Consider the following 14,436-nt stretch of genomic DNA (forward strand, 5'->3'; position numbering starts at 1 on the left):
ATCTCCCACTCGCCAGAGCTGGGGATCCAGATCTTGGTAGCCCAGAGTATAGAAGGCAGCTGGACCTCAGTCCAAGGTGGGCACCTCCTCCTGGGGCCTTCTAGCTGGCATCTCCCTTCCATTATGGGGAGGGCTCCATGCAGGTCCTTCAATTCCATTCATGTGCCTTTCTCTCTATCCAGCCAGAGTCTGGTGCACAAGGGCCCTGGGCCTACCTCAGGGCAGCCCAGAAACCATGGACTACCTGGTGAGAGGGGTCAGCCTGCAGCCTTGCCTGGGTGCACGGGCCAAACAGAACTTCAGTTGTCTCCACAGGTAGCCTTGTTGTGTTGGCTAAAGGACTAATAACTCCAGCCTTCTGGTGAGAGGTGGCTGTCTGGAAAGGTGTATCTCAGTGGCACTCTGGTGGCTTTCAAATGGCCCGGTGAGCAGGGCATGAAGTGAGATATGAAATGGAACTTTCTTGGAGCAAGGTTTGTAACAACCGTAGACTGAGTAAAGATCATTGTTAGAGTGGCCAGGTCCTTGCCACCTCCCCAGATGTTCTAGGGGACCTTCCTGTTATGTGTCGGCAGGACTTGGGGTCAGGCAAAGCACCAGGCAGGAGTCAAGAAGGGCACTAGCACGTGGTGCGTGGTGAAGAGAACGGCCCTGGAGCCAGGAGCCCCAGAGTTCCAGCCCCCTTTCCCCATTTACTAGGGTGTGATCGTTGCAATTATTGAAACCCCATGTGCCTCAGGTTCCCCAGCTATAAAATGGTTGTAGCATTTACATGTCACTATAGATTTCAGTATAAAAATAACATTGCCAGCACCCACTGCTTACCTGCTGGACACTTGGCACCCACAGGTTCCCTGTTCCGAAACTGCACACCAGACGGCTGGTCAGAAACCTTCCCCAGGCCTGACCTGGCCTGCGGGGTTAATGTGAACGACTCTTCCAATGAGAGGCGGGTAAGCCGGTCAACCTCCACCCCAAGGGGGTCCTGGGAGGTGGGGAGGCCTGAGAAGAGACAGAGGATACCAGTGTGGTCCAGAGGTCAGGACCTGGGGCCACTCTCAATCCCCCCCACACACTTCTCTGCTCAGCTGAGCTTCCAGGAGCTGTGTTACAACCTCAGTCTATCAACCTAGAGGTGAAGGTCAGGAAGACCCTAGGCACTGTGAACATTGCCATATACCACCATGAGACTGGGGTGGTTTATTTATAAAACCAAAAGAGAAGCCACGTGGTGGCTAAATGCTCAGAGCCAGGATGGTGAGTCCGAATCCTGACCTTGAACTTGGTGTCTCTGGGGAGGAATTAATCACTCTATGTCCCAGTTTCTTCGTCTGGGAAATCTGGTTATTGATAGTTCGACTATACAGGCTTGTCAAGAGAAACTAAATGAGTCAGTACAAGGATGCGCGAGATGCCTGCCTGGCCCCATAGTAAGTGCTCAATAAGTGTTGGCTCTCAAGGGAGTCTCTTCGATCTGGTGCAGAGCAGAACTTCTTTGGGTACCCTCTGAGACTTCCTCAGACGGTCACTGTCAGGGTCCAGCCCAGGCTCAGCTCCCTTCCCAGGACAGCCCAGACCCTCAAAGCTCACATATCCTGAGCCATCTTGCCCCCCACTTGGCCTTTGCTCACTGGGACCCCTTGCTTAGACAGCACTTCCCTTCTCTGTTTTCCTGATTCTTTCACATCCTTCAAGATTCCACCCACTGTAGCCCATTCTGGAAAGTCTCCCTCACCCACACCAAAGAAGACCCCCTTCTGTGCTCTGAGCTGGCCTCTGTTACCTACCATGCTATGGTAAAATGGTCAGCATGTGCCATCTTTCTCCATCACTCTCACTGAAAGGTGGACATCCATTCACACAAACATTTACTGGGCACCTCCTAGGGTCCAGGCCTGGGTCTGGATCTGGGGGTCCTGCAGTGACAAATTAGAAAGTCTTATTTATTCCCAGGCTATCATGGTGTCTAGAGGCTTCATGGTGCCAGATAAATGTTTGTTATGCTTGAGGTTAAGCGTGAGAATCTGGGTCCCCAGCATTCCTCCACCCTACAAAAAAAAAAAAAGCTTGTTGTTCTGAATGTCTATCATGCGCCAGCTGCTTGACGTATAATTACATTACAGCCTCAAAATAGCCCTGCAAGCTCATGGGGGAAAGGAGGAAGTTGGGCAGCAGACCACACTGGCTTCTGACTTCTTTCTCAGATTCCCGTCTCTAGTCAATCCATCTTGTTCTACATGCAGGAGTGGGTGGAGGATGGAGTTTCTTCCCTTCTGGGGCTTATCCAGTTGGAGACAATAGGAGCGTGGAGTGACTCATGGGCACACAGGATCATGGAGCGCTGGGCAGTGGGTTCTTCTGCAAAGGGCTATTTCCGTCATTTATTCATGTGTAGAAAGGGAGGTTATGTGTATCAAGTTTATAAAGTCATCAAACTAAGAAGGAACATTCTCACGATGGGTGGCAGGATGGAGGGTCAAAGGATGCTTTGGGAAACAGATATCAAATTTCCATCTGATTTATTAAGAAAGTGAAGCTCACATATCAGGGAAGGCAGAGAATGGGCTCCAGGATTCTTTGACGAAGAAGCACCACAAAGTCGCCCAGGGCCAGGTTATTTTGATCTCTCTCCCTTGTCTTCCTAAGGCTCCCGTTGCCATCAGCAGTCATGGCCAGAGATTCTGCCATTCCTTCTGGCCCAGAAGATGGAACTTCCTAGGTTTCTTCCTGAAGAGTTGAAAGACTCCCCCACAACACACCCTGCAAACACCCCCCACCCCCCCAACCCCCACACCCCCCACACCCCCTGGAGCCTGTCTTCACATCTCATGACCCAAAATGGGTTAGGCCCGCCCCACTCTGAACCAATCTTTAGTAGAGGTATGCATGATTGGTGTAGGTGGAATTTCCCAAACTTTTTGGCCTTAGGATTTCTTTACACCCTTAAGAATTACTGAAAATCCCATGGAACTGTAGGTTTTGTGATTTGTTTTGTTTATGTTTTCTTTTGTGGGGGCCGGGGAACAATGGGGATTGAACTCAGGGACACTCCACCACTGAGCTACATCCTCTGCCCTATTTTGTATTTTATTTAGAGACAGGATCTCACTGAATTGCTTAGGACTTCCCTGTTGCTGAGGCTGGCTTTGAACTTGTGATTCTCCTGCCTCAGCCTCCCAAGTCTCTAGGATTATAGGCGTGTGCCACCATGCCCAGCAGTTTGGGGGATTTATATCTATCAAGTAACACAACAGACTGTTGGCTTAGACTAGTCAACTGGAAAGAATAGAACCTGGAGCCTTTACCACAATGTTTATGGCAGAGTTGAAACTATAAAATCCCAAACCAAGGGACTGAAACTTCACAGAGGCAAATGCACAATTATGGACTCAACTCAGAAAGTTAATTATTCAAGAATGGTGGAAAGGAGATCTAGGTTGACTTCAGCTCATGCTACAAAAATAGAACAATTAAAATTAAAAAAAAAAAAACCCAGAGCCTGGTGGCACATGCATATAATTCCAGTGACCCAGGTGACCCAGCAGGCCTCAGGAGGATCTCAAGTTTGAGGCCAGCCTCATCCATTTAGTGAGACCCTGTCTCCAAAACAAGAAACCAAAATGAAAAGAGACAAACAAACAAACAAACAAATAAACAAATAAATCCTTAAGACAGGAAGGGTTTCCAGATATGACCCTCAATGCTGGTCCACAAACTTGTATGAACTTTGAGCTTTACTCTGAAATTTGAAGTATCCTTTTTTTCCTAATCATTATTGTTAAAATGTCTTTTTCTCTTGTCAACTGATGGTGAAGACACAGCTTACTTGGTCTTCTTGCAACATCCTTCCTTGGCCCACACCACTATTTATTGACGAATGCCCACAGTGGACCCGAATTGACAGAGAGACAAGGCATGTCTTGCCTGCCTCAAGCAGGGACCGCCAGTGCTTTTGCTAATTCAGTTTGATGGGAACATGGCCAAGACCATTTGCACAAGTCTACTTTTGCAAGGACAGAGTTGAGAGGTTGCAAAAGCGACAGTATGGCACCAAAAGCCTAAAATATTTACTCTCTGTCCCTTTATACGTAACTTTTGCTGAAGCTGATCTAGAGGGTACAGCCAGAAGGTGGCCCAGACAGGCTGCACAGCAAAGAGACAGGCAACTGGATCCCAAAGAGGCAGCAGGGGGTTTCTGAACTCCAGGTCTTCGGCATCTGTGCTTAATTACAGATGTTAAGAGCCAAGGAGCCAAGGGTCACATCAGGACTCCAGGGAGCTGGGTTGTTTCTGGCTGAGACCTGGCAGATCAAGGAAGGCATGAGAGCTGGGCTAGAGATCACCCGGCAGACCCTGACTGCAGCCGCAGGACAGTGCAGAATATTCTGCCTCAACACTCTCATGGGTCACCCTGAGCCTCCTTAGGCTCCCACGGGCTGGTCCAAGCATCCCTGGGAGTGAGGCTTATGTGCTCAGCTGCAGAGCTTATCCTGTATGCAGCAAGATTCCTGATAGACATGTTGTCCCCAGTTTGACATTTCATGGGTCCCAAATTCTAGGAAACACTGATCTAAGGCACCTCACTGCCCATCAGGGCTCTTTGCTTCATCCATGAGAGGTGACTCCTGGCTGCTGGGAGAGCAGTTAGGTCAGGAGGGAAGCTCAGTGTCATTTTAGCAGCCATCCTATCCAAGGTCACCTCTTGTTGTCAAAAAATGTATGGTTACTCTGAGTCAAAAACTACTTGTTTTCTGGTAACTTCTTCCCTCTGGAGACTACATGTGAAATCTTGCCTACTACACATCAATCATTCTGATATTTTCTCCCCTAAGTTGTTTTTTCCTCCCTGCGGGTATAACTTACCCAAATGTTTTCATACCTTCGGAAATGCTCCAGTTTATTAATGTGCCTCTTAAAATAACATCCCCGACCTGGACATGACACTCCAAGCATTCCAGCACAACCAGCTGCTCTCAACACTCCATCAATGTAACTGAGAATAGGCCTAATTTTTTTAGCAGCTACCTCATACCTCAGACTTCCTACCATTTCATGCCACTGACTCATTTTGAAGGGTAGATGATAGAGAGGAGTGGGGGAAAAAATACCATATACTGAGAGTCTTCTAAATGCCAGACATTGTCTGGATACTATATCCTGATAACCTTATTTACCTCATCATTCTTCCAACAAGCCTACAACATAGATATAATAATCCTCATTTGGAAGATGAAGAATCTGAGGCTTAGGGAAGTTGATTAATTTCCCCTAGGTCACACAGCTGGTGAGTAACAGTCCTGGGCTTAGGATACTTGTCTCCTGCCTCTGAAGCCTGTGTTCTTTCTCTATAGTACCCTGTGTGACTCCATGGAGATTGGGCCATTATTGTTGTTATTGTTGTTATTATTATTATTATTATTATTATGTGTGTCTCTGTGGTTTTTTTGCTGGAAACTGAATCCAGGGCCTTGTGCACGCAAAGCAGCACTCTACCAATTGAGCTATATCCCCAGCCCCAAGTGTGGGCCTTTTCCTATGAATAGCTATCAGCCAGGTTTCCCAATCCAATTCTTGTGATTTCTTAAGAAATTAATTAGGTGGATACAGGCAACTCAGATGGCAGTAACAGGGAAATTGTAAGTTCAAGGTCAGCCTCAGAAAGTTAGCCAGGTCCTAAACAACTTAGTGAGACTATGTTGCAATAAAAAATAAAAAGGACTGGGGATGTGGCTCACTGGTGAGGTTTAATTCCCAGTACCAAATAAACAAATTAATTTAAAAATGAATTACCCTTTTATTTTGGTTACAAATAGCATTGACCCAGTATAGAAAAATTAAAAATACAGATAAAATACAAAATAAAATAGCTCTATTCCCAAACCTAAGATTCAAAGTTAACCACATATTAACATCCAACATATCTCCTTAAAATCTTGTTTCTAGACATACATGAGATTGAACCCCATGGAATAGCTAATATCCAATTATTTTGATCTACATAAAAAGAAAACTTCATATAATTCAGCCTAACATATTTTACGTTTATAGCTAGAATCATACTGCCCATGTAAAATGTGTATCTGCATTTTCCTGTCACAATACACCGACATGTGCCAACTTCTTTGAAAACTCTGGAAACCAGCATTTTAACAGTGGCATAATAGTAAAGTTATTTTGGTTTAAAATAATTGAGTTAACAATTCTTCTATTGTTGGAGGTTTCTTTTCCATCACTAATAGTTCTGAAAGAAATATTTTATATATAAATAAGCTTTTGTTTTTCTGACTACATTATCTTGCAGTATTCTCAGAAAATTGGGTCCTGGACCCCCAGAGACACCTATATCCCAGGATGCTCAAGTCCTTATATATAAAATAGTGTAGTATTTGTACATAAACCCAAGAACACCCTTCCATATACTTTAAACCTGTGTGTGTGTGTGTGTGTGTGTGTGTTGCTGGGGATCAAACCCAGGGCCTTGCACATGCTAGGCAAGCACTTTTACCATTGAGCTCCAGCCCCCTCCAGTACACTTAAATCATCTCTAGATTATATGTAATTCCTAATGCAGTGTAAATGCTGTGTAAGTAGTTGTTATGCTGCATTATAATAACAAGGAATAATAACGAGAAAATATTTGTACTACTACTTAGTATAGAAGCAATTTAAAAAACATTCAGTCATGGTTGATAGAATCTGTGGATGCAAAACTGGCAGATATGAAAAGTAGCTGTATGGGGCTGGGGATGTGGCTCAAGCGGTAGCATGCTCGCCTGGCATGCGTTGGATCATCAGCACCACATACAAACAAAGATGTTGTGCCTGCTGAAAACTAAAAAATAAATATTAAAAAATTCTCTCTCACTCTCTCTCTCTCTGTCTCTCACTCTCTCTTTAAAAAAAAAGAAAGAAAAGTAGCTGTATTTTCATAGAATTAATTCTTGGAGTAGAAGAAAGATCAAAGGAAATGTATGTTTCAAAGGCTCTTGATAGAAATCTTAATATCACCTTTCAGAGAGATGGAAGCAGGTTTTACTCCCACTATACTCTCATCTGAATAGAATGTTATTGCTTTTAAGTATTTGTTAATTTGATTGCTAAAAAATTATCATTTTAAATTCCATTTACTTGATTCTTTTAAAAACCATTGTACATTGTTGGTGGGACTGCAAATTGGTGCAGCCAATTTGGAAAGCAGTATGGAGATTTCTTGGAAAGCTGGGAAAGGAACCACCATTTGACCCAGCTATTCCCCTTCTCGGTCTATTCCCTAAAGACCTAAAAAGAGCATGCTACAGGGACACTGCTAAATCGATGTTCATAGCAGCACAATTCACAATAGCAAGACTGTGGAACCAACCTAGATGCCCTTCAACAGACGAATGGATAAAAAAAATGTGGCATTTATACACAATGGAGTATTACTCTGCATTAAAAAATGACAAAATCATAGAATTTGGTGGGAAATGGATGGCATTAGAGCAGATTATGCTAAGCGAAGCTAGCCAAGCCCTAAAAAACAAATGCCAAATGTCTTCTTTGATATAAGGAGAGTAACTAAGAACAGACTAGGGAAGAAGAGCAGGAGAAGAAGACCAACATTAAACAAGGAGGAGAGGTGGGAGGGAAAGGGAGAAAGAAGGGAAATTGCATGGAAATGGAAGGAGACCCTCAGGGTTATACAAAATTACATACAAGAGGAAGTGAGGGGAAAGGGAAAAATAATACAAGGGGGAGGAATGAATTACAGTAGTGGGGGTAGAGAGAGAAGAGGGGAGGGGAGGGGAGGGGAGGGGGGATAATAGAGGATAGGAAAGGCAGCAGAATACAACAGACATGAGTATGGCAATATGTAAATCAATGGAAGTGTAACTGATGTGATTCTGCAAGCTGTGTATGGGGTAAAATGGGAGTTCATAACCCACTTGAATCAAAATGTGAAATATGATATATCAAGAACTATGCAATGTTTTGAACAACCAACAATAAAAAAAGGAAAAAAAGCCAATTTTAGCTTCATATAAGAAAAAAATCTATTATTTTTATACTGTTGTGCTCCAGATAACTTCCTAAAAAGGCAGTGAGCACCTTATTCTTACATATTCAAGAGAAGACTTGAGTTCAGAGTGTTGGTAAGGGCTCTGTACACAATGTGCAAGTTTGAATAGGCATCAGAGGATAGTCCAAATTTTTCCAAAGTCAAGCTGTTATGATCTTACCAGTTTGTGATGTGACATCCTTGGGGCACAAATGGAATAGCACTCAGGACAGTTGGGCTCAAGCTGCCTGAAGCAGAGGCACGGGGGCACATAAGGGCCAGCAGGTGGTGGTTTGCTGATACGTGGCTCTCTCTGCAGCATGCCTACCTGCTGAAGCTGAAGGTCATGTACACCGTGGGCTACAGCTCCTCCCTGGTGATGCTCCTTGTTGCTCTCAGCATCCTCTGTGCTTTACGGTAAGAACATGCTGCAGGTTTTCCATCCTCCAGCCATCTTTGGGTCTTACTTGCTCAGGTCGGAAAGAGGAAGGTGTGGGTGGGCTGGCTTGTCGCCTCTCCATATAAAGCTCACCTGTGCCAAAACATAAAGTTCCTGTGACCACTGCATTCCTTTACTCATTCAACACTTGCTAAGCATTACTGATAATGTGGCCAGATTAGTTTTTTTAAGAAATGTTATTTCTAATATTCTCACAATGCTATAAGAGACACTTTATAGGTGTCTGGTTTGACTCCTGGTTGCAAAAGACAGAAATCTGCCTCAAAACAACTGAAGAAAACAAAGGTGACCTGACCCACATAATTGACAAGTTCAGGGGCACATGCTTTAGGCATGGCTGGATGGAAGGCAGATGCTCAGAGGCAATCAGCAAAACTAAGTCTTCCTCCATTTCTCTGCTCTGGACTTTCCTCTTTCTCTGGCAGCTTTTCTTCAGAAATGGTAAAGATAACCACCAGAGGCGACAAGGGCAAGCGCTATCAGCTCAGCAAAGCCAAGGGCAAAGTGAACCTCTTCCCCATCAGTTCTAGCAAAAGTCCTGGGAAGGGAGTCCTCATAGGCTCAGCTTGGATCACGTGTTCAACCTCCGAACCAATCAGTACAGTCAGGGATGGAGCGCTGATTGGTCGAATCTGACTCAAACGTGAGGAGGGCGGAGTCATCTTCCGCAAGAGCTAGAACGGGCTATCCTTGAGAAATCCTGCATTTTGAAGCAGAAGGGGAATAAGTAACCACATTTTTTGTTTCTACAGCAGAGGAAGCAATTCTGGGAGATGGAGAAAATGGTAGGTCAGGGCAGAAAGTATATTGCCCCTACAACCTTCGCTTAAAAAAACAAAAGAAAAAAACCCTGCAGTTATGAGACAATACACTGGGGTTCTCATTCAGGTTCTGTTCACAGAGACGGGTGAGAACTGGAAGAAGCTGATGTCCGGCTTCTCGGATGCGCTGGGGTCAGGGAGGGCCTGGCTGAGTTCCAGCCCTTCCTGGCTTTGGCCCCTATAGCCTTGCAATCTGTCCTTCCAGGAGGCTCCACTGCACCCGCAACTACATCCACATGCACCTGTTCGTGTCCTTCATCCTGCGTGCCCTGTCCAACTTCATCAAAGATGCTGTGCTCTTCTCCTCAGATGACGTCACCTATTGTGATACCCACAGGGTAACATGGCTGGGTCCCCTAGGGTACAGCTAGGCCTGCCTTTTTGGGGGGTGATGTGGGTAACGAGGTTGAACTCAGAGGTACTCCACCACTGAGCCACATCCCCAGCCCTATTTTTTTTTTAAATATTTATTTTTTAGTTCTCCGGACACAACATCTTTGTTGGTATGTGGTGCTGAGGATCGAACCCGGGCCGCACGCATGCCAGGCGAGCGCGCCACCGCTTGAGCCACATCCCCAGCCCTTGTGTTTTTTTAAGAGATAAGGTCTCACTGAGTTGCTTAGTGCCTTACTTTTGCTGAGGTTGGCTTTGAACTCATGATCTTCCTGCCTCAGTCTCCCAAGCTGCTGGGATTACAGGTGTGTGCCACGACGCTAGGTCTAGGGCTGCCTCTTAATGTTAAAGAAGTAGCTCCATCAGGAGAACCCTACATCATGGCATCCCTGTCAGGATTTGGAATTTTCTAGTCCAGGTATAATGAACCAGTCAGGGTCATTTTAGTCATCATCAATGATGCCTCCTAATAGTAGTTGGCACACCCCTTTGTCATTATTTCATGAAAAGTGAGCTTGGAATGAGTTTTGTTACCCTTGGCTCAGAAATTCCTTCCCTCTCTAAACTAGCTTCCTCATCAGAAAAATGAGAGGGGTTGAGCAATATGGGGCAGTTTTCCCACTGAAGGAGACTCTTCCTTATAAAGTCTGGCAGCCAGTTCCAGAATTTGAAACCAGTTACTGCTTCCCTATGGATGGCTCATTGACCATCTTGACAAAACCCATGTGGCCTGTGGACTTTTACTCTCTAGAGAATGCTATGGGCTTGCTTGGTCTTCTGACAGGAAGGCCACAGGAGTTGGCTCTGAAACTTGAGGCTCACTGTGGCCTGGCTCCTGCTTCCTATAACCTGGAGCTTTTTCCTTTTGGGTTGGTCACCAGAGGGAAGCCAAGGCCACCTGACCTGGACTCACCTGCCTTTCTCTGTCCAGGTGGGCTGTAAGCTGGTTATGATCTTCTTCCAGTACTGCATCATGGCCAACTACGCCTGGTTGCTGGTGGAAGGCCTCTACCTCCACACACTCCTCGTCATCTCCTTCTTCTCGGAAAGGAAGTGCCTGCAGGGATTCATAGCCCTTGGATGGGGTATGTTTCTCCACAGTGTGGTGTCTGTGCAGCACGCAGGAGAGGGCCCTACGTAGAAAGGATTTCTTTTCTTGATCCAGCTCCACATTAAACTAATTTCTGTAATCTTCTGCAAGTTGCTTGATGTTTGGCTCTTTCTAGTTTATCTGTTGAGTGGGAAATAATAGCTAAAATTGGGCACCAATTTCTGGCATCTGAGTCCTTTTACAATTTGGTTCCACCCAATACTTGTGGCCTCATCTTCCATTTACATGTCATCTTTCTTTCTTCCTTTCTGAATCACGATGATTTTGACTGCTAGTGTCAAGTCTGGCTCAGGTAGACTTTAAACATAAAAGAAATTAATTGGCTTATGCAACTAAAAAGGCTGGGACTTTAGACCAGGATGAATCTAGCATTTTAACAGTGATTCTTTCTGTCTCTTAGAACATCAGATTTATCCTTCATCTGCAACTCCCAGAGTAATTGCCTATAGCTTTTGGGCTACGGGCTTTTTATAACCCAGCTCCAATGAGAAAGAAAGACTATGTCCCAGCAGTCCCAACAAATATTCTAAGATTCACTTGGATTGGACCTCTTCAATCACATGCACATCCTTGACCCAATCATAGAGGCTGAAGGACTGGAATATGCTGATTGGCATAAACTGCTCAAACCACATGGCTTCCCAAAGGAAGTTCACCATTTATTTTATCAAAGGGGAAATGATAGCAAGACAGCCACCTGCAGGCCCCCATTACATCTCTTCCTCCTTGCCTTTCTGGCCAAGGAACTCCATTTCTGGTCAGGCATATATGCATCACTTAATCATCATAGCACCCCAAAAGCTTCTCAGAGACCTCAGCTCAGAGATGGAACATACTATGCTCAATTCACACCATAGACAAGAGCAGACCCAGGATCCAAACCAAGCCTTGTTAATATCCAAAGCCTTTTAATTTTTACTTTATCATTAACAAATATCCATCCATTTATCTATCCACCCACCCACCCATCCATCCTTCCATCATTCATTTGATAAAGACATGTGTTAGTTACCCACTGGGTTCTAGTCAGAGAGCCAGGTTCCTGTGGTGATTCCCAGGCCTACAAAGACAGTGTGTGTCCCAGCCATTAGATTCATGCAGTTTCTTCCTGTTCCTTTTAATTAAGAAGGGTTCCTGCCAGGAATGCCCTCCTGTGCCTTTTCTGCTTGTCTAAATCCTTATGTGCAAGGGCCTGGTCTCCCCATCAGACCAGCAGGGAGGCCACCTGAGCTGGCAGAGTACACTACTTCTAAACCTTGGCAGCCTGATGAGCGCATGACCCTCAGCCAGCAGGGGCTGTAGGGCTGTACAGATGTCTGCCTCGGACAGCAGTCCCAGAGGCCTGGGGACCAGGGACTTATCTTATGCAGCTAACTGACAAAAAGCACCCAATTTGGAGCTCAGCTTTTTGAACTTTGAAGTCCAGATCTGCCAGGATTAGCTGTGTGGACTTGGAGAGTTTTTCCTCTATAATATCAGGGTCAAAATTTACTCAACATTCTTTGAGCACTTCTTTGTGTTTGGAGATTATAAAAACATAGAAATAAATTATCCCCAAGATAGAAGTTACCAAAAAAATTTACCAATTCCATGGCCCATGGTAAATTTGTAGTATAGTAGGGGACAAAACTGCACTGTGAAGGCTAGGGACATAGTTCAATGACAGAATGCTTGCCTAGCATGTGAGGCACTGGGTTTGATCCCCAGCATCAGAAAACAGATAGAAGCATCATGATGATATCTCTATCATGGGGTTTTTAAGAGGTTTACATTAAATAATGAGAGCATTATTTTCTTGCTCAAGTATTTATTAAGCATCTATTATATGCCAGACCCTGTGCTGGGTGCTGGGGACTACACAGCACATAAACAAACAATGATCCCTTCTCTCCTGGCCTGTCTGCCTGTGAGGTCCCAAAGAGATGGTGAAGGGATTCATCGATTTTAGCTGTCCCTCCTAATAATTACTCTCATGTTTCTAAAGACTCTGCTATTCTTTCTTGATTTGAAGTATCATTGGTTACCTCCTTATGATGAAAGATAAGGATATAAAATTTTTCATCCACTACTCTCATTCTTCCATTGTGAGTTCTCATAATATTTAGTTAAATCATATTTACATTATTGTATCTATGTAAGTATGGCTTATTGTTGAGCAATATTATTTCAATGTGTGAGGAGACTTTCAAATGCAAAAATAGTGGCCCCCTCCTCAATTTTTACTGGCTTCCCCAGGGATAAGTTAATTAAATGAGTACATGCTGCCATAAAATTAGAAAAAAAATAATCCTTTTTAAGTACGGAAACTTATCCTAGTCCCATATACAAACATTTTCTGGAATTTTCTTCCAGCCTTTATTCTACCAGCAATTTTTTTTTCTCATGTAGTTGTGGTCATTCCTTATGAAGAATTTTGAGTCTTGCTTCTTTTCCATGAACACATAAGCATGTTCTGAATTATTTCAAATCATCCACATTTTAAATTACATTGTAAATGCATTTAACCAAATATCTACTGTTTGGACATTTCACATTTTTCTAAGTATTCACTATGTGTGTGTGTGTGTGTGTGTGTGTGTGTGTGTGTGTGTGTATACTTTTTTTTTTTTTTTGAGACAGGGTCTCGCTATGTTGTCCAGGCTGCTCCTGAACTCATGGGCTCGGTGACCCTCTCCTCAGCCTCCCAAGCAATAGGGAGCCCAGCACCACTGCATCCAGCTTCACTATTAGAAATAGCACAGTGATGAATACTTTATGGGCAAAGCTTTTTTCCCTATATAATACAAAATCGCAGCATCTGGATTACTGAGTCAAAAGAAGTGAACCCATTTAAAGTTTTTAATACTTATTCAAGGTTTTATTTTTTCGAAGTGTCTGAAGTATCACTCTGTGTTCAGAAAAGAATGATAGCTCAGCTTTTCTAGGAGATGAACCAAGCTCCCACTTGGTCCATGAACCTGAACATGTGGTAGGTCTGATGATTCTGCCTCAGAATCACTGGGGGGTGGGTGACACATGTCCAACCCAGCTCGTTGGGCCCTAAAGTCTCTGAGTCAGTGGGTGTAGGGTGGGACCCAGGACTGTGCATGTCTATCAAGTTCCCAGGTCCCAAGGGCTTGAATATGAAATGACCCCTGCAACCCTGCAACCTCATGGGTTGAAGGCTTGGTCCCCAGTATGGCAGTGTTCAGAGATGGGGCTTTTAGGAAATGCTGGATCATCAGGGCTCATCACTGGATTAATCCACTGATGGGTTCATAGCTGAATGAACCATCAGGAGATGGTGCAAACTGTAGGAGGTGGGACCTGGGTACTTGGAAGGAGTGTGTCCTTGGGAGCATGCCCTTGGGGACTATCTCTTGTCTCCAGTCCCTTCCTCTCACTCTGTTTCCCAGGTGCCTTGAGGGGAGCAGCCTGCTTGGCCACGCCCTGCCTGCCAGGACTGTCTGTCTCACCACAGGCCCAGAATTGTTTAGTGAATTAATATTGCCTACTACTTGATCATATCTACGTAAATATTGTTTACTACTGAGCCAAGTGGTATACAACAATTATCCTTCCGATTTGTTTAGCATTTTATTTTTCCTGGAGTTGAGTTTTTTTATTTGCTTAT

General features: G+C 44.5%; 1 protein-coding gene across 1 annotated transcript in view; it reads left to right on the forward strand.

Annotated features, from left to right (window-relative positions):
* LOC144250073 (secretin receptor-like) overlaps positions 1-14,436 on the forward strand; it is a 64,124-nt gene that overhangs the window by 35,584 nt on the left and 14,104 nt on the right. Inside the window, exons 5-8 of the mRNA XM_077792481.1 lie at positions 850-953; positions 8,358-8,455; positions 9,525-9,657; positions 10,644-10,797. Of these exons, the coding sequence (XP_077648607.1) occupies positions 850-953; positions 8,358-8,455; positions 9,525-9,657; positions 10,644-10,797 (489 nt within the window). The remainder of the gene's footprint in view (positions 1-849; positions 954-8,357; positions 8,456-9,524; positions 9,658-10,643; positions 10,798-14,436) is intronic.

Source organism: Urocitellus parryii, chromosome 1 (genome assembly GCF_045843805.1).
Source record: "Urocitellus parryii isolate mUroPar1 chromosome 1, mUroPar1.hap1, whole genome shotgun sequence".
Classification (NCBI taxonomy): Eukaryota; Metazoa; Chordata; class Mammalia; order Rodentia; family Sciuridae; genus Urocitellus; species Urocitellus parryii.